At 42.7% G+C, this 22242-nt stretch overlaps 2 protein-coding genes across 2 annotated transcripts in view; one reads left to right on the forward strand and one right to left on the reverse strand.

The window, feature by feature from the left end:
• Window positions 1-529: 529 nt before the first annotated feature.
• srek1ip1 (SREK1-interacting protein 1) lies at window positions 530-3853 on the reverse strand. The gene is made up of 5 exons (XM_027008155.2): window positions 3743-3853; window positions 2869-2916; window positions 2616-2771; window positions 2262-2337; window positions 530-1057 (listed from the first exon to the last, which is right to left on the reverse strand). Exons 1-5 carry the CDS (start codon window positions 3753-3755, stop codon window positions 859-861), a joined length of 492 nt encoding a protein of 163 aa, XP_026863956.2. The 5' UTR covers window positions 3756-3853; the 3' UTR covers window positions 530-858.
• An 89-nt stretch (window positions 3854-3942) lies between these two features.
• cwc27 (CWC27 spliceosome associated cyclophilin) overlaps window positions 3943-22242 on the forward strand; it is a 36393-nt gene continuing 18093 nt past the window's right edge. The window contains exons 1-10 of the mRNA XM_035535828.1: window positions 3943-4345; window positions 4635-4731; window positions 4875-4987; window positions 6471-6614; window positions 6773-6871; window positions 6962-7062; window positions 7289-7358; window positions 7594-7673; window positions 7813-7840; window positions 8312-8457. Coding sequence (XP_035391721.1) covers window positions 4304-4345; window positions 4635-4731; window positions 4875-4987; window positions 6471-6614; window positions 6773-6871; window positions 6962-7062; window positions 7289-7358; window positions 7594-7673; window positions 7813-7840; window positions 8312-8457 — 920 coding nt within the window. The 5' untranslated portion in view covers window positions 3943-4303. The remainder of the gene's footprint in view (window positions 4346-4634; window positions 4732-4874; window positions 4988-6470; window positions 6615-6772; window positions 6872-6961; window positions 7063-7288; window positions 7359-7593; window positions 7674-7812; window positions 7841-8311; window positions 8458-22242) is intronic.

Below are 22242 nucleotides of genomic sequence, written 5' to 3' on the forward strand. Positions count from 1 at the left end.
TTTTTTTCCCTACTTAAACCATCAGATCCCAGAGTTATGCTGCAGGAGGGATGGAAGGGCGATTCTAAATTCAATAACGTTCATAATCCTGTGGAGTTAACCAGCGCTGGAAGGGACCGTTTCCTTGTAGTAATGGTGATAAATATACCTTCTCAATAATTTTATGAAGGCCATAGCAGTGAAGGTACTTGACTAGTATTGGAAGGTTGTCAGTTCAAGCCCCACCACCAAATAGTCACTGTTGGTTTCCTTGCACAGAAACGTCCTGTTTCTCTGGAAACGCTGCATTTCATTACAATAAAAAAACCCACACAAATATATTTATAATTGTGCTGAAGTACAGCGTTTCCAGAGAAACAGGAGGCTCTTCATTGACTGTTCAAGCAAAAAATAATAATACTGTTTTAATACTTGATATTTGTTGCAATACTTGTTTCAAATGATAAAAGTATGTAAAATTAATCTATATAAGTTGCAAGTTAACTAAATTGTTCTTATGAATAAATGAGTCAACATGCACTGTATAAAATAAATTCAGTAATAGCTATGTAAAGGGTTTATTTTACCTTGTGTACAAAATCATACAGTATGCACTATGAAAAACACTCCAAAAAGATTATTTTTCAGCCACCAAATACAAAACAAATACTAAAAAGTTCATTTTCTAGAACATTTCTCATCATTCTAGGGAAGAAAAAAACAAAAACAAAAAAACAAAAAACAGTACACCCCAGTAACTTCTATTTACAGATGGCTCTGAAATTTTACAGATACCGATTCAAAAGCTGCATTGCATACTTCCATTGTGTACTGAACAAAAGAGATACTTTCCTGAACGTGCACTCAATATTTCATTTTTTAGTCTGTGTCTGAGGATCCGCTGGAGCTGTCCGACGAGGACGACTGGGGGTGTTTCTTCTTGCGTTTCTTCATATGCTGTTCATGTTTCTCCCTCTTTTCCTTTTTGCCTTTTTTCTTATGGCGCTTGTGCTTCTTCTTTTTCCTGCTCCTTTCCTCCTCCTGCTCCTCCTCCTCCTCCTCACTGGATGAGTAAGACCTAAATAAACATGAAGGAAACACAAATATACCATGAAAGGAGAAAAAAAAGCAAACAAACAAAAAATGGCATACAGCTTATATTCTTAAACTGCACATGTGAAATAACTGGATTCAGTATTCAATGTGATTGATTGTGAACACATTACCATATTTATACAGTTTTCTGTTTAAAAATATCAACTTTAATATGAAGCAATTCAGCAATGTAAAATAAATCGACTGCAGACACAACTACTTTAAAAGGTCCTACATGGTGCCTAGAAGATTCAAGGACAGTTGGGACCGGAGAGTGACTCAAGCAGACCACCTGAGATCAAAGCTTTGCCATTTTGACCAGTAACAGCGCCATTCTGTCTTATGGGCTGCTTTCGACATCAACACCAGCTCAGAGGGTACACACACACACACACAAAATATCTACAAATGTACAGAGGTCACAAAAACAATCCATGTGCTATTTACCATAGTTCTGCAAAATCTTCAGCATGCTCTATGATGTCTGTTGTAGGCAGAATCAAAGTCTACAATATAAACGGTACCAGACCAGGGTTTCTAATGCAAATCAAACCTCAGCTTTGGCTTGATGAATTAGGAATCGTGAGTAGCTCATAATGATTTGATGAATTAGGAATCCTGAGTAGCTCATAATGATTTGATGAATTAGGAATCTTGAGTAGTTCATAAGTTGTGCACCATTATAAATGGGGAGAAAGCCACCAAAAAAAAAAAAAAAAAAAGCCAGCCACTACCTGAAATTGTATTTTGATCATGTTGTCCTATTATTACTATATTTGCTTTTTTGTGGTAGTCAATGTCCCAAATGTATATAATACGTTTAATGTACCGTACTGCTGTTCAGATTCATACCATATATGAACAATGCATTAATGCTGGTCATCTGAAAAAGACAGGCCTCTAATATTTGTCTGAAATATGGAATTATCTTCATTGAATATGGACAAGCTCATAATATTTGTTTGAAATATGTGATTGTCTTCACTGCTGGGGATCGTAGGTAGTAGACTTTGCCGTAAGCAGAACAGAAAGTTGAACATTAGAAGAAAACTCTTCACTCCTATTCATAAAGTTGACACTCCCCTTTACAAAGTCTAACTATAATTTTCATTGACTTTTGACTTTTAGTGGCTTGAAACAACAATATGTAATGATACTCATATTAGTAAACTTTATTAAATGTATACCTCTTTTTTGCCTTTCGGTGGGATCTATCTTTACTTCTTTTCCTATGTTTCCCTCTTCTTGAATCGTCATCGGAACCTGCAGGCGAAGAGCACACATCATATTGTCTATTAATCTCAGTATTTGGACTATGCAACTGTATTTACTGTGGAAAACCTTAATTTAAGGCAGTTCAGTTCACATTCAGTTTTACAGTAAATCCAAAACAATATGAATTATGTTACTGCCTAGTTACTTACAGACTGCCCTTTGTACACTTATTCCAGGTATTGAAAATTTCAGTGCAACCCAATAAAGTTAACTGAACATACATTTTGTTATCAGTACAATAAGCAAGAGAGCTAATGGGACTCTACCTTTGGAGTGACTGCTCCCGAAAACCTTCCCCTTACTGGAGGCTTCCTGTTGCTCTTCTTCACTCTCTTCACTGCTTGTGCTGCTCACGTCTAACACAATGTCCTTCCTTGGATCCACCCGCACAAAATTACGACATTCAAATGTCAGGTGGCCCGCTAATGAAGACAAGAAAAAACAAGTTTGAAAGCTTGAAAGCTTGGTTCACTTAGCTGTAAACACACTTGATAAACATATACCAGTTCCAATACTTACGATAACCACATCTTTTGCATCCAGCTCGAATGTTATCCTTATTTACACCTGTTCGAGGACAGTTATTAAGTTATCAACACATGGACAAGAAGTTCTAATTTATAACTAAAGAATTGTTATTTCTACATGAATTATTATATATTCCAAAGATGAGCCAAGATATATCCTTGTAATTTCTATATCATCTTATTAGTTTTCTCCCTTCTTGTATTTGGTGTGCCAGTACTAAAGTCCCCCTACCTTATTTGTAATTTATGCATCCCAAACAATTACAATGTTGCCAGATAAATCCATTCAAATTTATTCGCGCTTTGGTGTAGCCACAAAGTTGATTTATAGAGAATCTGGTTCCAGTCCCATAATAAGCAAGCCAAAAGCGATATAAACAAAGAAAAACTCTTAAGAGCTAGTGGAAAAAACCTGTGAGCGGCACCAAGGCCCAGGAAGGGAACCCGTCATCCTCTGGCCCTCCACAAACGCGCTAACTACTGTAGTGTTGCGTGTATACGGAGTCATAACAGGACCTTATTAGAAATGCATAACCTAATACCCCGCGTCACAACTTATTCCCAACTAGCTAGATTAGTTGATATAAATTGCAATAGCTAGCTACATTTAGCACTTCCATGGTCGACTTTGCAAAACAATAGCAAGGCCTGCATAGTATCCGACAAAATATAACGCCATTACTTCTAATATAGAACATATCGTAGAACATATTAGGTAGCTACCAACTACTCTTTCAGGTTAATAGCTAGTTAGCAACATGGCTACCTAATTAGCAGCCTTAACATACGTTCACAGACCATTAGACTAACAAGCTCCTCAAATAAGTGAGGAGCTAATTTATGTAAGTTATACAATTAGTGTATACCTGGAAGAGCCATTGTGCCAGTTTAACGAGATTTTGCAAAGAAACAGCTGGACTCTTCGTAAATACCCACAGACACTTCCCTTTGCTTCGTATATTTAGTCCGTCTCACACATGAATCCGGTGGGAAACGTTCACGTTAGCTTTCATAGAAAGCCCACAATCGATAGCATGTCAGAAAAATCAGAGATTATTACAACTACGTGGCTCTTCCTACATGTTCACCAATATCTATTCTACAACATGCAAAAATATTTAAAATATTTATAATTTAAAATATTTTAACTACAAACATTGTGGTTCTGGTTCTATACATCCGAGACACCAGGAGGCAATCGTCGATATCGATAAGAGACTTATTTTTATACACGCTGCGGCACAGAAGTCGAATAGCTATAGTGGCGAAGAAGAACCTGTACTGTAGTCATAGATAAATAAACATCGTTGCTGTTTATTTTTGGAAAGGAATTTCGAGTTTCGCATCATATGTTTTTGTACTTCTGCTGTTTCTGTTTTTCACAGCATTTGTTTTTGAGGGAAATTTCGCAGTAATACTCTTCCAACATGAGCAATATATACATCCAAGAGCCACCAACAAATGGGAAGGTGCGTAGCCTCAGACGTGCATTAGCCAACTTAATTGTATAGCTAACGTACATTTTAAACGTCGCTTCAGTGACAGCTATGTAATGGCACTGCGGCCAGCTGACAGAGATAGCTATGTAAACTAACTGTTCATTCTGTAGCTAGCTATAATATTTAGCTAAGTTAGTACAATGTAAACACTAAGCTAACCATTAAAATATTTTATGACGGGTAATTGTACTGGGTATCATGTAAAATAAATTTATTCATAGTCTCCCAAATATTTACTGTGATTTTCTTCTTCATAAAGGTGTTAATTAAGACTTCAGCAGGTGATATTGATATAGAACTGTGGTCTAAAGAAGCACCCAAAGCATGCAGAAACTTCACTCAGTTATGCATGGAAGGTAAACTGCAAAAAAGCGTTAAAAAAAAAGAATTAGACTACTGTAATATATTAATCAGACATTTGATGTAATAAAAAATAAAACAACATGAGAATGTTATTATTATTTATCTAAGATGAAGTTGACACTTGCTTTTGTGTCAGGTTACTACGATGGGACAATATTCCACCGTGTGGTGCCAGATTTTATTGTTCAAGGGGGTGATCCTACTGGCACTGGAACTGGAGGACAATCTATCTATGGTCGGTCTTTTAAGGTACAAACAAACAAAAACAAAACATTTTGCTTTTCACAGTGCATACAGGAATTCTTTTGGCTTTTAATGTACCACATTGTGGTATGTTTCGAACTCATCTTAAAATGGATTATGTTCATGTACTTTCTCATCAATTTACATGCAATGCTCCACAATGACCAAGCATAAATTGTCTTTGGAATGTCTTGTAAACTTATTAAAAACAAAAGACTGAAATTGCATTTTATGTATTCAGACCCTTTGTTATGACACTTGCAGTTGGGTTCTAATGCTTTTTATATCAGTGGTCCATAAAATGCTTCTACAACTCTGCTGAAGTCCACCTGTGCCTAACTGAACTGATCGGACCCACCTGTCTGAATGAGGTCTCTTAGTTGATGGTGTATGTCAGAGGGAAAACCAAGGCACGTGTCAAAAGAACTGTCTGTGGTGTCAGTATTCTGTCAAGGCTTATATCTGGGGAAGGATACAAGAATGTTTCTGCAGCATTGGAAGTACCCAAGACCACAGTAGCCTCCACCATTCTCAAATGGAAGAAGTTTGGAATCAGAAGTCTTCCTAAATCAGGCGGATTAATCCTAGTAATCGGTGATGAAGGGTTTTGGTCAGACATGAAACTATGAACCCAATGACCCTTATGAATGAGATCCAGAATTCCTGTGGGAAGACGGAAGATCCTTATGGAAGCATAACTATCATTCTAGCACTCCACCAATCAAGACTTTATTGACCTTATTGTACAGTGGCCAGACAGAAGCCATTCTTCACTAAAAAGCATATTAAAGCCTTCTTGGAGTTTGTCAAAATCCACCTTCACAATTCACATACCATGAGAATCAAGATCCTCTGGTCTTATGCAATGAAAATGTAATTTAGCCACAGTTCCCAGTGGTCTGTATGGAGGAAGCCAGGCACTGAATATCACCCCACCCAAATCCCATCCCAACATTCAAACACAATGGTGGCAACATCATCCTGTAGGGATATTCTTCTGTCAGGATAGAGGGAAAGATGGATGCAGAAAAATATAGAGCAGTCCTGGGTGAAAACCTTTTTTTTCTCAGGATTTGGTGAAGGTTTACATTTTAACAAGACAATGAGCCAGAAACACTGCCAAGCAAACAGAGTAGTGGCCTCTGAAAAACTCTGTGGAAATCCTGGAGTTGCCCAGCAGGAGGCTGGACCTAAACCCAGTAGAGCAGCTCTGGAGTGGCTCAGTAGGAGTCTGGCCCTGAACCCAATATATCAGGAATGCAGAGAAAATGCCTGAAACTGCCTGAAAGTAGCCAAAAATGGCTGTGCACCGACAGTCCCCATCCAAGCTGGCTGAGCTTTAGTGATTTTACCTAGAGGAATGAAAGAAGAATCCTGCAGAAAGGTGTACCAGTAGGATCATCCCCAAGAAGACTTAAGTCTGTCACTAGTCTTGGAGGATTTATTTACTTGTTTCTTTGTTCTCATGCTTTCTTTGTTCTGCCTGCAGGATGAGTTTCACTCCAGATTGCGCTTCAACCGAAGGGGTTTGGTTGCCTTGGCAAATGCTGGAACAAATGATAACGGAAGCCAGTTTTTCTTCACTCTGGGAAGGGCTGATGAACTCAACAACAAGCACACCATTTTTGGAAAGGTTTTATTTGTTTTTAGATTGTACCTGCTCTTGTGTTACAATTAGGTTACATCAACCATTTTACTGTGATGAGACAGTATGTGGTATGTTAATGTGGCCTTTGCAAATGGGTCTTTCTAATGCGAAAACGGTGAGATTTACCATGTTCGTGGTTTCAGGTCACAGGTGACACGGTGTATAACATGCTGCGGTTAGCAGAGGTGGAGTGTGACAGTGATGAGCGGCCGTTGAACCCACACAAAATCCGATCTACAGAGGTAGCACCCAGCTCTTCAAAGAGATCAACTGCTGAGCCTCCTTTCCTTTGGTGTGCTGCAGCAGCAAAATGTCCAACTTCTCCTCCACAGGTCCTTCATTGTCCCTTTGATGACATCATTCCTCGTGAAATAAAAGTCAGAAAGGAGAAAGTCAAAGAGGAGGGAAAAAAGTCTCAGTCCAAAGCAACAAAGTAAGAAGGGGCGTGTCTCCGAGTGTACCGTAGCGTAGTGGGTACCATGGTGGTGGGGGGAAAACTGCTCTTGTTACATCTCATTCAATTTCCCAGGTACCTGGTTCATTGTCCTACATTTGCAACTAGTGCTATTACTAGTGGCGTTGTTAGGTCTCTACTGTGTCTGATGATGCTTATCACAGCGTTTATCTAACCGGAATGGTACTTCTCTCTTTATTGTCAGGAATTTTAGCCTGCTATCATTTGGTGAGGAGGCAGAAGAGGAAGAGGAAATGGTCAATCAAGTTAGCCAGGTGGGTGATCTTTAAAATTTAATTGCCAATATATCCAAAATGCTTGATATCAAAAGCTGTTTAACTGTGATTCACAAAAAAAGTATGTTTAAAATAAAGCACAGATATAACTATATAGGCAGATACTTTCAATAAAAACAAATGCAATTCACCTGGTTTCTGTCAAATAATATGCGTTTAGAGTGATGCCTCAAATTCTGGGTAACAGATGAATAGTACTCTTTTTCTATTTCAGACCATGAAAGGAAAAAGCAAAAGTAGTCATGACCTCCTGAAAGACGATCCCAAGCTGAGCTCTGTGCCTGCTGTGGAGAGGTAGCCAAACTTGGGTCACCTTAATCAGAGTAACTGCTTGCTGGTGTTTTGCTAACTTTACATGGATGTGGTAGAGTTAGAAATAATGTATGGACAAACTAGAAATAGAATTATTCTGCTTTTCTTTTCTTTTGCACAGCAAAACAAGCCAAGGAGACTTGTTAGAGGTGTGTGTTCTTAATTACCTTTGGTTTGTTTCAGTTTTTAAGTTCAGACTGGGAAAGATGGTAAAAATGGAAATATGAACAAACACCGCAAGAATGATCGTCTTTGGAGATTTTTCTATGAATATTGTCATTTGCACAGAGGGTTAATAGAATTTGGCACACAATGATTTTACAGGATTCTACAATTGTTTTGCTAGTTAGCAAAACTATTTTAAACATTAGCCTTCTTCCCTCAGAGATCTGGGCTTGTTTTCTGGCATTTAAAATTCTTGATTATCTATTTTGCACCAAACGTAATTCAGAGCCCTAGTTCAGTACCCTTCATTGGTGATTTGTTTTAATGGAGACTTTCTTCCCAGACTACACCAGATATAAGAACCTATTTTGATATGACAACTTTGATACCGCACCACATTATTGCACACGTTTTATCTTCAGCACATGGTGTGTCTGACTACACGTTTTGTCTAGGGACCCGATGAACCAGAGGATAACAGTCATGGTGGCTTAGAGAAGGCCAAAATGCGAGAGCTTGTTGCCCAGAAGTTGAAGACAGCAGCACCGGCTGGGGAGAAGGATGCAGCAGGAGAGCAAGGAGGGAATCGGAGCAGTCGCAGGTAGGACGCTCACTCCACCACTGAGCGGGCAGGTAGGACGCTCACTCCACCACTGAGCGGGCAGGTAGGACGCTCACTCCACCACTGAGCGGGCAGGTAGGACGCTCACTCCACCACTGAGCGGGCAGGTAGGACGCTCACTCCACCACTGAGCAGGCAGTTCGACCCACTGCTGCTCTACTACTGCTCAGACAGCTCGACCCACTGCTGCTCAGACAGTTCGTTTCCAGAACTGCAAGTGGAGCGGCCAGTGTTTCCTCTCTGATGGCCCCAGATGTATAAGCAACCATAAGATGAAAACAATGGCCCAGTTCTTGGGTTTGTGGTGCCTTATGTGGGTGTGTGTGTGTGTGTGTGGGTGTGGGTGTGGGTGTGGGTGGGTGGGTGTTGACTTTCAGGAGCAATACTGGAATTTCTCACTTGTTGCTTGAGCACTGTTTAAATATAAATGTTTTAGTACCAAAATGTTATGTCTGAAAAACTTTTAACATTTTTCACTGTAACTTGCTGAAAAATGTATTCCACCAATATCCTGGAGGTGGCAGCATTGCAGTGAACAGTAAACAAGGCATTTGTATGGTTCTCTTCATTTTCTTTAGGAGGAAAATAATTTAAGTTATAGAATAGTAATACACTGTCAGGTAAGGGATAGCGGTCTGTGTTAACGTGAATACACTAGAAGAAGGCAGTGTTGCAGTTTTCTAACATATCTTTAATAAATCATAAATGTTTGTAATGGTGGTTATGATCAAATTATAATTGTGACCGTTCAGGATTTAAGATGTCAGAAATGGTAGGGCCGGCTCAAATTGTGAAAATGGCTAAGAGGGTTGTATCTTATCACTGGGAATCGAGTCTGAATCCTCTCAGTGCTGGAGCCATCCATGGCAAGGATTCTAAGAGAGTACACTTGGCTCAGCTCTCTGGGTAAGATTAATGGACAAGTTCCTCTTTCCTGTTGCCCATGGTGATGCTGGCCAAGCCTGGGCGTCTAGGCTTGCATGCACTAAACTGGGCAGCCAGTTCTCTCCTCCAGACGCTTTCCACTGCCATCCGACGTTGCGTGAACAGCGATGACAAGCTTCATGAGTCCCAAAGGATGCATGCCTCTGCCATCACTCTCCCGGACTGGGTGCATATGTCTCCTTCATTCTCTCTGACTGGTTGGTTCCATATGACGGGGGATTCAGACAGTGAACAGGAATTGACAACTTACACTAGGGAAGAAGGCAAGAGTAAAAAAAATATATATATATTAACAAAATTATATTAACTGTCATTGCAGTTTGTTGTCACCCTGCTCATATTTTCAATGTGTGGAGATGGTGTTGAGGTTAGGGGAACCATAGACGTAAACAGAAGGCTAAGCAGTGAGAGTAAATCAGTAGGGTGCAGTAATGTCACTGCCAGGCATTTTGTCCAGTATGTTTGGGTTGATATCGTGTGAGGTCTGTCTCTTCTTTTTTCCCTTCTAAGTAATATTTGGCCATATGTACAAGACAACATCAGTGTATGAGAACCTTTTAAAACCTAAAGCGCACACTTAACCCTCAGGAACAATACATGTAAGAATTCCAAACCTATTTCATCCTCAGCGACATGTTCAGCAAAGTAAAGTACATGGAGCTGAATCGTGCGTCTGGTCAGTGCGTGCGCTCTATGGGGAGGTGGGGAGGGAGGGGCTTCTGATACCTTACTGTTGCCTAAATGGGTTGGCTTTAAAAAAAACAAAAAACTGTATTTGGACATTGCAACCAGTTTTGACTCATCATTTATTCTATCTAAATATCTAAATTCTTTGAGGGATGATGTGTGGGGTTTTTTGGCTTCCAGAAAAAGCATTTGCTGACCAGAGACAAGTGTAAGATGATCACACACAATCAGCATGCAGACACGCACACTCAGTGGCCACTTTATTGAGACACCTGCCCTTGGAGCTTCCCTTTATGGAAATTAGACATGACCTCAGAGTACAGGAATGCAGCATAAAATCAGGTGTACAGGTTTTCTTTGGTTCAATTTCAGTCTCAATTTTAGAATGGGGCCCAAAATTTCAAAAACGTGCAGTTTTCTCATCAACAGTATTGAGAGTATGGTATGATTGTATGGTATGGTTGAGCGTATGCAGAGAATGGTATGATTGAGGAAAACGAGTTGTCGGCATAAACAACTCCGATGAAAGAGGTCAAAGAATTATTCTGATGATCAGGCGGTGCACAGTCAAGCATATTGCAGCCGAACACAACGCTGGTGTAGAAGAACACTTTCAGCAAGACAATGCACCATACCAGAAGAGTCATATGGTTATAGATTGGTCCCAGGAACGTAACAGTTTTTTTGCTTCCTTTGCCTTCACAAACCCCAGATCTTAATCCTATAGAGCATCTCTGGGTCAAGGTAGAACAGACTCTTCAGAGCATACCAGTACCTCCATCTATCCTGTTTGCATGGGCCAAGATCTCTGCAGAACAATTTTAACACCTAGTGGAATCTATGCCATGATGTACTGCTGCAGTTCTGAATGCCAAAGGAGGTTCAGCACGCACTAGTTGGGTATCTAATAAAGTGGACATTAAATGTAGATCATACATGCGTACACGATCACAGAGATTCTACTCATATCTGCCCACCCTCAGATTAAGACATTACTTGGTAATCACTTGGTAAATCCAGATTAAGACATTACTTGGTAATCACTTGGTAAATCCAGATTAAGACATCACTTGGTAATCACTTGGTAAATCCAGATTAAGACATTACTTGGTAATCACTTGGTAAATCCAGATTAAGGCATTACTTGATAATCACTTGGTAAATCCAGATTAAGACATCACTTGGTAAATCCAGATTAAGACATTACTTGGTAATCACTTGGTAAATCCAGATTAAGACATCACTTGGTAATCACTTGGTAAATCCAGATTAAGACATTACTTGGTAATCACTTGGTAAATCCAGATTAAGACATCACTTGGTAATCACTTGGTAAATCCAGATTAAGACATTACTTGGTAATCACTTGGTAAATCCAGATTAAGACATATTACTTGGTAATCACTTGGTAAATCCATATTAAGACATTACTTGGTAATCACTTGGTAAATCCAACCAGCCTTTAAAATGACTGCAGTGACGGAAGCTTTCAAACAACAGGTTCTCCTACAGCCTACAGTAGGCATGTCTTCTATGCTAAAGTTCATCATTAGCTGTTAGCAGGCGGCGCTCAGCAGTTGTCCTAATGTAGATGGGGCGGCAGCATCTCTTTCTTGGTGTTTGTATTCTTCTGCTACTTCATTGGTCTCCCTTTTACATTCGTTTGAACACGAAAGTGCAGCAATAAAAGATAAACCTTCAAGCATTAGTTTAGAGTATAACTTTGTCATGCTTCTGTGTCTCTTGTCTATAAACATATTTTGAGGTGAAAAGTTTTTCTTTATTGTTTCATACCAATTGTGGCTCAATGTGTGAACCTGGTGATCCTTTGTTTATAAACAGTGATGGCAGGAACAGATCTGATAGAGGTCCAGAACATGTGATTGTCCCCCTGGTTTGCTCTCTGCTTTAGACCTCTCTCTGTGACCTCTGTCCGTGAATCTGAGTAAACGCGCATCCAGTTTTGGTCACAATAGCATATTCATAACTGTGCGCACTTTTGATGGTCTGAAATCCTGAGTGACGGGACAATCCCCTCATGGACACGCCCAAGGCTTGTCTGCCGATTGGCGGCTGCCTGCCTAGATAAATTTCCAAGCATAATAAACTTGCTCTTTGACTTGTTGTGCATAATGAAGTAATGGCTGGACCCTCAGTGCACCGCTGTTTTTGACTGACAGCAGGCAAAATGCAGACAGACCATAGTATATTAAACACGAGCGTAGTGTTTGGCTACAAGGTCTGTAACCCAACACAGTGGTTTGTCTTGGCAGGGCATCAAAGGCTTGGCTGGTGCGTGACAAAGGGCTTCATTCTTCCAGCCATAAGCTGCTTCCCAGGGAGGCTCTCAGGGGCTTGAACGTGCAGCAAGCGCTTTGGGGGCTGCTCGGCTCCTGGGGAGGAAGCCTGGTCTGCAGAGTGGCGGAGGTGGAGGGAAAGGTGATGGCGTATGGGTCTTGGAATTAGTGAGACAGAGTTGCTGCTCCTAGGCCAGTTGGGCCCTGTTGGACTCTGGTGTTCCCAGGCTGTGTCTGCCCTGTTGGACTGGTTGCTCTGGTGTTGAACTGGGCGCTCTGGTGTTCCCAGGCTGTGCCTGCCTTGTTGAAGTGGGCGCTCTGGTGTTTCCAGACTGTGACTGTCCCGTTGGACTGGGTGCTCTGGCTGCCAGTGAGGTAGAAGCAGGCATCTGAGTGTTCACATGGAAGTTTCCTTCAGTGATTTTTGAAAACAAGATAGCAAAGCTAAGATACAGACAGATCATACTGTTTAAAAATAAATAAATGGATTACACACTTGCATAGAAACACACAAAATGTATATTGTGAGTGTATGTGTAAAAATAAAGTGAAAAGCTTATTTAGGACTGTTCTAAATGTGTTATCATTGAAGGTTTCTTCTCATATTTACTGGTAAATGGTTGCAAAGTGTGTCTGTACCTGTCTTAGAAGTCTCGAAACATGGGAACTTGAGAAGTATATATAAAACTTTTATATGGGATTCCTCACACCCATTGATCACATTTAACTGATCGGCTGTTACAGAAAAAAGGTAAACACTTAATGTTTTTGTCAGTCACTGTGTTGAGGTGGTTTGGGACCTGATTTCTAATGAAAAACTATTATATTAGAGGGAATCCCACATGCGATGGTTGCCAATTTGGCTTGAGCGGGTGTGGCATGATGACAGTTTGACTGGTGAAAGTAGGGCATGACTGAGGAAGCAGAGTGCTTCTGTATGGCTCTCTGATTCGGTGTTTACTGAAGAAGCCGAGTGCTTCTGTATGGCTCTCTGATTCGGTGTTTACTGAAGAAGCCGAGTGCTTCTGCATGGCTCTGTGATTCGGTGTTTACTGAAGAAGCCGAGTGCTTCTGCATGGCTCGGTGATTCGGTGTTTACTGAAGAAGCCGAGTGCTTCTACATGGCTCTGTGATTTGGTGTTTACTGAAGAAGCGGAGTGCTTCTATATGGCTGTGTGATGTGGTGTTTACTGAAGAAGCAGAGTGCTTCGGTGTGGGTCTGTGATGTGTTTATTGCTATTCCCAGCAGGCCATTCACTCATCTTAAAGTCTTATGTTTTACATGTGCCGTGATTATAGATTAGATTATAGATTAGCTGGGTTGGTGTGTTTACATCATGTATGCATGTGCCACAGGTACCGTAGACTCCTACTGTTCTCATTTATAGCATATCTGGCATTCTGATACTTGGTGTTTTGCTCTACAACCACTATTTTTGATAATGTAGACTGTAATTTTGCTTCATGAAGGTTTTAGCTGGCTTGTTCATCCTTTACCACAAGAATTCCCACATCTGCTACTCAAGATATAATCTGTTGCAGAGTTTCATTACATACTCTTGTGGTAATCTAGCACGCCTAATCCCTCTAATTGTTCTGTTCTTGGGCATCTGACTGTTAGGGCCAGATGTCTTGGATTAAGGCTGGAACTCTGCAGAAAGATCTCCCAGACCACCTTTGGCCTCAGTCACTTTGCCTCTTTGCTGTGATACTACATGACTGTGTCTATGTATAGCTGTTTAGAGGAGTCCTTTCAGGAACACTCAAAGAGTCTTTGCTCCATAGTGGAGGCCCACATCTAATGCTGTAATTCTTTCAGGAGCAGTCAGAGAGTCCTCGCTCAATGGTGGAGGCCCATATCTAATGCTGTAATTATTTCTCTGTCACCTGATGGCCTCACACAGCTTTGCATTAACCTGCTCAGTGTCAGTCATCTCTACAGCTCTTCTGTCACAGTGACCATCAAGGAAAGCCCAAGACAGCTTGCACAAAAGTTTGGGATTAAGGGGCCAACTGAGTTTAATAAACCCGCGTTAATCTTAAGTAGAATTCTGTCTTTGAACACCTCCCTGTGGGGCATAAAGCCGATGAAATTCCTGCAACTTCTCGACATCTCCCTAGTGGCAGCCCAGACACCCAATTAAGATACCCAGTTAGTTTGGACCTGGTGACACAGCCTCTAATTGGCTACACCTGTCACTTGGCATCTGTCATAATCCAGTGCTTCCCTGACCTCTCAAGGAAAGATGGATCATGAAAGCACCCCCAACCTGGCTGCCTTTATTTATCGTTCATATGGAAGCTCATGGGAGACTCATAATCCAGTTCTTGGCAGCTCTGTTGTGTGTGGTTAGGACCTGCTAGGTTTATGGCTCTCACATTCGTGTTAAAATAAATAAAAACTTAATTGGCAGGCTTTTTTTTTTTTTTTTTTTTTTTTTTTTTTTTTTTTTTTTAATAACTAGACTTGCCACTAAATAAAAAAATATATATATATTAACACATTTCAGGGACTATTTGTATGCAAGCACTGGTTCATAATGATCACAATCACTTTTTACTTTATTTTAAATGGCTTCATTTTAAGATTTAAAAAAATGTCTTCATTTTACACTGGAAAGAATTTGGTGCCTTAAGAATTGGTTTGGCAGGAAAGCTTTTTTTTTTGTTTAAGATATAATGGCTCTGAAGTATATTTTTTAGTCTGGAGTCGCTGATAATTATTGGGTTATAGTGTTCTCTGCAAATATTCTGCACATTTTTAAGAGGAAAGAGATCACAGTGATGAATTTCCAATCAAACCCCTCATATGTTTAGTGCTTGTAAGGGTGAAGACTGGTCTGGTTTGAACCTGCCTTTAAACCACAGTTCCTATGCATTGAACCGCTCCTGAGCTCAGTTATGAGCTGATGGATGTGGAAAGTGTGTAGCGTGGACAAAGCAAGACTCAGAAGCTGTGCCGGGGCCGGCCTGTCGGCAGCGCCTTGTCTAGCTCCCCTAGATTCCCAGGTGTTGTTCCCAAGAGAGCATTTTGGATTTTGATATTTTAACATTTTCACACCATTCCGAGGTCGCTGTTTGGAACCTTAATCAGCTGGTATCAAGTTTTTATTTTATCAATATATTGTATTACCTAATAAAATGGACAGATTATGTACTTTACTATATTTTCAAATTTTCTGTATCGTTGTACGTATGTTTGGTAATTGCTCATTACATTCATATAATAGTCTTCATTCTGTTATTAGGCTTTGGTTTTACAAATGTGAATTGCACAAATTCAAAATTTATTCTCCCCACAGAAACGTACAGAGTATGAAAGTCTCCAATGGACTGAAGCACTTGTGTTATAGCAGGTCATTCCATCGGTTTAATCACAGTCCTTATTATCTGCATTTCTAGATAACCAATGAATAGCAACAACAAACAATGTTAGTTTTTGTTTATTATTTATAATATGAAGAAAAGCAGAAGTCCTCGCTGCCATATTCTGAAACTGTATTTAACAGCCTGCTAACCTCTTCTGCCAGTCATTTATTGGCAACTCTGCGGTTTAAAAAAAAACAGCATTGAGTTTAAGTGCTGCCAGTAAAAACGTTCCACTCAGCTAACGTTCCGCTCCAGTAACTAACGTTCTCCTCATCTAACGTTCTCCTCATCTAACGTTCTGCTCAGCTCTAGGCTAGACATTGTATACAGCTGGAATGACGATGCAAGGCCTCACGTCTCTCTTGACATGACTCCTGAGTCGCACCATGCTGGCTAATTTGCTCTGTAGGTCTGTGTGCTGTTTGTGGCAGCGTGTTGAGTGCTGCTCAGGCATCCTAGTCCTGGTCTCCAAGCCAGTTACAAATTGTCTAATGAATTCATGTTGTTTATGGTAAAGAAGCAGCTTGGTTTTCCTGAATGATACAGTACCAGTGCTCCGTTTATTTTTCAGTGATAAAAGATATCCCCTAACCTCCTCGGTTTTCCAGGATAGTTATCCCAGTGGACCTAGAAGATAGGTATTTGTTGAGTCCACAGATTTTTATCCTGGAATTTGGTATTATTCAGTTATTGGGTTCCCTCTCTGCCAGTGGTGGAAGACTACATGTTGGGGGGGCTGGAAAACTAATATTCTTAACTATCCTCCTTGAAACGTGATATCATGTTATTACATACACACTCTGCTTTTGCAATCCATTTCGGGACCTTGCCGAAGTGTGCCCTCTGTCTGTTCTACTGTAATTATATTACGACAATAAAACGGCAGTCCGTGGTGACAGGAAGGAGCAGAGGGAAATGGAAAGGACAGACTCAAAATGACCTTCCCTAACAGAGAGAGAGAGAGAGAGGTGTGTGTGTGTGATGGAGAGAGAAGGAGAGAGAGTGTGTGTGTGTGGGGGGGGTCGGAGAGAGGAAGGAGTGTGTTTGTGTGTGAATGAGAGAGAGAGAGAGAGAGAAGGAGTGTGTGTGTGAGAGAGAGAGAAGGAGAGTGTGTGTGTGTGTGTGTGTGTGATGGAGAGAGGAGAGAGAGTGTGTGGGAGAGAGAGAGGAAGGAGAGTCTGTGTGTGTGTGATGGAGAGAGGAGAGAGAGTGTGTGTGGGAGAGTGTGTGTGTGTATGTGATGGAGAGAGAGTGTGGGAGAGAGAGGAAGAATGTGTGTGTGTGTGTGTGTGTGTGTAAGAGAGATTGTGTGTGACTCAGTGAGTAAGAGTGTCTTTGTGTGTGCATGTGTGTGTGTGCGTGTGTGTGTGTGCGTGTGTGTGTGTGCGTGTGTGTGTGTGCGTGTGTGTGTGTGTGCGTGTGTGTGCGTGCGTGTGTGCGTGTGCGTGTGCGCGCGTGTGCGTGTGTGCGCGTGTGCGTGTGTGCGCGTGTGCGTGTGTGCATGTGTGTGTGTGTGTGTGTGTGTGTGCATGTGTGTGTGAGAGATCTTTTGCCCGCTGCACCATTCTGCTCCAGCTGGGCAAGAGTTCGTCCTCTGGCGTGCTGATTAATGGGTGAGGTTGGGCAGTGGCCAGTCACTTTGTATGCTTTCTTTATGAAAAGTAAGTCATCCACAGCTCCTCGGGTCTCGCTTATTTGAATTGTCTGAATGGGCGACAATTGCTGGCAGGCCTCGAGAGCTGTGAGTGATGAAAAGCGTTTCCTCCACTAGAAGGATTCTAAACGTATCCGCTGGGCCCCTTCCAGCACCTCACGTTCTGTCCACGCCCCTCCCGCACCCATGCCTCCAGCAGACAGACTGGTGAAATGGCAGAAACGGCAGGCATATCCCTGCTGGTGGATAACCCTGTTGAACGGCTAGTGTTGTAGCCCCTGTAGTGGGCGTGAGCTGGAGGGTACTAGCGCCTCCTCAGAGCTCTGTTCATGTTAAAGACCTCTACGAGGCACTGTCCTTGTACCTCAGGAGCCTCTGTTCACACTGCCTCGTGCCTCAGCATGTGGAGCTTCTGTTCATACTGTTGCTCTTCTGACTGTCTGTGCTCTGTTTGTGCTCAAGGTCAGCACTGTCCTTTCTCATTCATCGACAGTAGTTTTTAGTGAATGTTCTTGGGCTTCCGCTTTGCCACCCACATCATGGACCTTTGTTTGATACTTATGCTTCCATTGTGTGTCACCATCGCACTCGCACACGCTGCAGGCCTCTGGGTGCTTTCCCCTCTGATTATAGAATTTAACCACACTCTTGAATGCACACCCAACTATTTTAGCATATCCGATTGTTTGTGGAAAAACTGAAACTCCGAGATCAGCTGGGGCTGATAAGTACGCATTTTGATGATTGCTACAGTTTCTTTTCCAAAACCAGCCCCCTTTTTCCCTTCCCGTGGTTCCGCTCCATCCTCCATTCCTGCCTCCATCCCTCCCTTTACCCCTCCCTCCACTCCTCCACTCCAGCCTCCACTGCTACTTACAATGTTGCCCCAAGCTCCGAAGCACTGAGGTCAGGCTGTTGGCAGGTTGGGGTGGAGTGGAGGACTTCACCTAAGGAACAAAAGGTTATTTCATCTTGGAATGAGCCTGCTCAGGGAAGAATTTTTCTAGCCCAAAGGAGAGAATTAGCAGGTGTTACACTCTTGTGCTTGTCTGTCTCTCTTTGACTCCCCCCCCCCCCATATTTCTGCTTTTTTTGGCACAGAGGTTTGGGGCCCATTGTGTTGCTGTTACCTAGGATACACTCATCTTGTTTTGCAAATGGTAACCTGTCAAGACAAGCAAAATTATCACTTACATTAATGTGCTTCCCCACCAAGAACATTGAGTTGCGTGCCCCTGAAAAGCTAACGATGACTGCTTTCTCTCAGGTACTCTTTGACCTTGCCTGATGGAGAAGCTTTAATTCTCATGTTGAATTAGTAGTCTTTTTTCAACTGCATGCCAAATATGTGTTGAATGATCGGATGCTGTAAGGGTTATCTGGAAGTGTATTGGAGATGTTACTTTAACAGGTTGCTTGTGCAGGTGCAGAGAGCCCTTGTGAGACATGAGACATGATGTGTAAATAAACAGCTGCTCAGCTCTCATGCATGCAATATGTTTGAAAGGATTGTTCAGAATGGGCTTAAAATGAGATATAACAGATTTTGAAAAAGGCATGATTGCAGATTACAGTAGCCAGGATCTGAGCATTGTCAAGGGCATAGACTGGAGCGCTGTGTTGCTTTTTGACACTCACAGAGGTGAAGACAAAAGGCCTCATCCCAGCCTTTTCTCTGGGGTAAGCAGACCTCGGTGCATAACATTGGGTGGTTCGGGCCATAACAGTAAATCTCCAGTTAGGGTTGGGCTGCAAATAGAAGAGATGTTGAAGGGAAATTCCCAAACTTTTGCACGTTTGAGGTTTTGCTCTCAGTAAAGAGTTTATGCTTGAGTTCTGAATGAAAAACTGCCATGTGTATTATTTGATGAATTTGGCCACAATTCTGGACTGAATGAAAACATGTGAAAATGGAGCATCAGAAGCTTTGAAATGTCCTCAGCTCCCCTACAGGTAAAGAGACCTGTCAGTGTAGAGGCTCCGCTACAGGTAAAGAGACCTGTCAGTGTAGAGGCTCCACTACAGGTAAAGAGACCTGTCAGTGTAGAGGCTCCGCTACAGGTAAAGAGACCTGTCAGTGTAGAGGCTCCACTACAGGTAAAGAGACCTGTCAGTGTAGAGGCTCCGCTACAGGTAAAGAGACCTGTCAATGTGGAGGGTCTACTACAGGTAAAGAGACCTGTCAGTGTAGAGGTTCCCCTACAGGTAAAGAGACCTGTCAGTGTGGAGGGTCTACTACAGGTAAAGAGATCTGTCAGTGTGGATGGTCCGCTATGGGTAAAGAGACCTGTCAGTGTGGAGGGTTCCCTACAGGTAAAGAGACCTGTCAGTGTAGAGGTTCTACTACATGTAAAGAGACCTATCAGTGTGTAGGGTCCCCTAGAGGTAACGAGACCTGTCAGTGTATAGGGTCCCCTACAGGTAACGAGACCTGTCAGTGTAGAGGCTCCCCTACAGGTAACGAGACCTGTCAGTGTGAGTGTGTTCCCTAGAGGTAACGAGACCTGTCAGTGTATAGGGTCCCCTACAGGTAACGAGACCTGTCAGTGTGGAGGCTCCCCTACAGGTAACGAGACCTGTCAGTGTGGAGGCTCCCTTACAGGTAAAGAGACCTGTCAGTGTGGAGGCTCCCCTACAGGTAACGAGACCTGTCAGTGTGGAGGCTCCCTTACAGGTAAAGAGACCTGTCAGTGTGGAGGCTCCCCTACAGGTAAAGAGACCTGTCAGTGTGGAGGGTCTACTACAGGTAAAGAGACCTGTCAGTGTGTAGGGTCCCCTAGAGGTAACGAGACCTGTCAGTGTATAGGGTCCCCTACAGGTAACGAGACCTGTCAGTGTGAAGGCTCCCCTACAGGTAACGAGACCTGTCAGTGTGGAGGCTCCCTTACAGGTAAAGAGACCTGTCAGTGTGGAGGCTCCCCTACAGGTAAAGAGACCTGTCAGTGTGGAGGCTCCCCTACAGGTAAAGAGACCTGTCAGTGTGGAGGGTCTACTACAGATAAAGAGACCTGTCAGTGTGGAGGGTCTACTACAGGTAAAGAGACCTGTCAGTGTGGAGGGTCCCCTACAGGTAACGAGACCTGTCAGTGTGGAGGGTCTACTACAGGTAAAGAGACTTGTCAGTGTGGAGGCTCCCCTACAGGTAACGAGACCTGTAAGTGTGGAGGCTCCCCTACACGTAACGAGACCTGTCAGTGTGGAGGGTCTACTACAGGTAAAGAGACCTGTCAGTGTGGAGGGTCTACTACAGGTAAAAAAATCTGTCAGTGTGGAGGCTCCCCTACAGGTAATGAGACCTGTCAGTGTGGAGGCTCCCCTACAGGTAAGGAGACCTGTCAGTGTGGAGGCTCCCCTACAGGTAAGGAGACCTGTCAGTGTGGAGGCTCCCCTACAGGTAACGAGACCTCTCAGTATGGAGGCTCCCCTACAGGTAACGAGACCTCTCAGTGTGGAGGCTCCCCTACAGGTAACGAGACATGTCAGTGTCGAGGGTCCCTTACAGGTAAAGAGACCTGTCAGTGTGGAGGGTCCCCTACAGGTAACGAGACCTGTCAGTGTGGAGGCTCCCCTATAGGTAATGAGACCTGTCAGTGTGGTCTACTACAGATGTCTCTGCATGCAGCTGGAGTTGTGTGGGAGGACTCTCAGCTCTGGCTGAGGCTGTTTAATGCCTTCATCGCTACTCAGCTCCAGAGCCTTGGTGGCAGGTGTGAATTTTCACCTCCGGCCCGTGCAGGGTCAGCCTATCAGATGTCTGTTGCTGCGATGCCTCGTCAGAGCTTGGTCCTTCCGAGGCTGCCGGAAGCTAGGGACGGATGGTCCGGCAAGCTTCAGTAGGAGGAACATCAAAGTACTGCAAGAGTCGGGGGGCGTTTGTGTGTCTGTGATATGATGAACAAAGACAGCCCTTGTTGTGGTGCTTGTCTGCGCCCCCAGTTTTGGGCTAGGGGGTCTGCTCTTGCAGCCAGCCTGTGCTCTGTGGCCATGTTTCAGCCTGGCGCCAAAGCTGAGCTGTCCGTTCCTATGAAAATATTATTATTTCTCAATACAGGATACCTGCTCTGATCCTGGCAATACCCACAATCCTATTAACCCTTCCTAGAGCCAGTGCGAGCACTTCTAGAACTCTGGGTTAAGGTCTGGAATGCCATCAATAATTATTAACAGAGATGATTGGAGGCCAATGTTGCATCAGTACTGGAACTCTGAATTGTACGACATTCCAGTCACTTCCTTTCCACCACCCTTTAGGTTAAAGGGAGCCAGAGCAGGCAGTCCTTGACTGCTTCCTCTCTCGCCTTCACAGCCTGGGGCTTGGTGCCATGCCAACGAGAAACCTCACACTCAGAAAGTGTATCTGTGCCCCTGCCTGCCCTTGTCAGCTGTTCAGTGGTTTCATCTACTGCCAGTCACGTCTACTCGAGACCTTTCATCTACGGTCATGCAAAGACAGGCAGTGAACTGTCATATTTTTCTGGGGTTTTATTACAGGCGAAAACCACTTTGATTAGATGATTTTTGTTATTATACTTCATATATCACCATTGTAACAATATTGGTATTGTGTGAGAAGGCATGTTGCTTCTCACAGCTGTTCTTCTGCTGACTGCGTCTCCAAGTAGGTTGTACAGTGGTTAGGGTTAGAGGATAGGTTATGGTTAAGAGGTTACGGATACAGGATAGGGTTAAGTATGTATGTTGTTTATATTTACAGAATTATGCAGTGAATACTATTATGTGTTCAAACTATTATGTGAACAAAAAAAATCCTCTCTTCTAATCTCTCTTCCTCTCGCTCGCTTTCTCTCTCCC

Source organism: Electrophorus electricus, chromosome 17, assembly GCF_013358815.1.
Source record: "Electrophorus electricus isolate fEleEle1 chromosome 17, fEleEle1.pri, whole genome shotgun sequence".
In the NCBI taxonomy this organism is placed as follows: Eukaryota; Metazoa; Chordata; class Actinopteri; order Gymnotiformes; family Gymnotidae; genus Electrophorus; species Electrophorus electricus.

Coding starts and splice junctions, on each gene's coding strand:
- srek1ip1 (XM_027008155.2), bottom strand. Junction 2,772..2,868: donor ATGCAAAAGATGTGGTTATC/GTAAGTATTGGA, acceptor TGTCTTCATTAG/CGGGCCACCTGACATTTGAA. Junction 1,058..2,261: donor CACCGAAAGGCAAAAAAGAG/GTATACATTTAA, acceptor ATGTTTATTTAG/GTCTTACTCATCCAGTGAGG.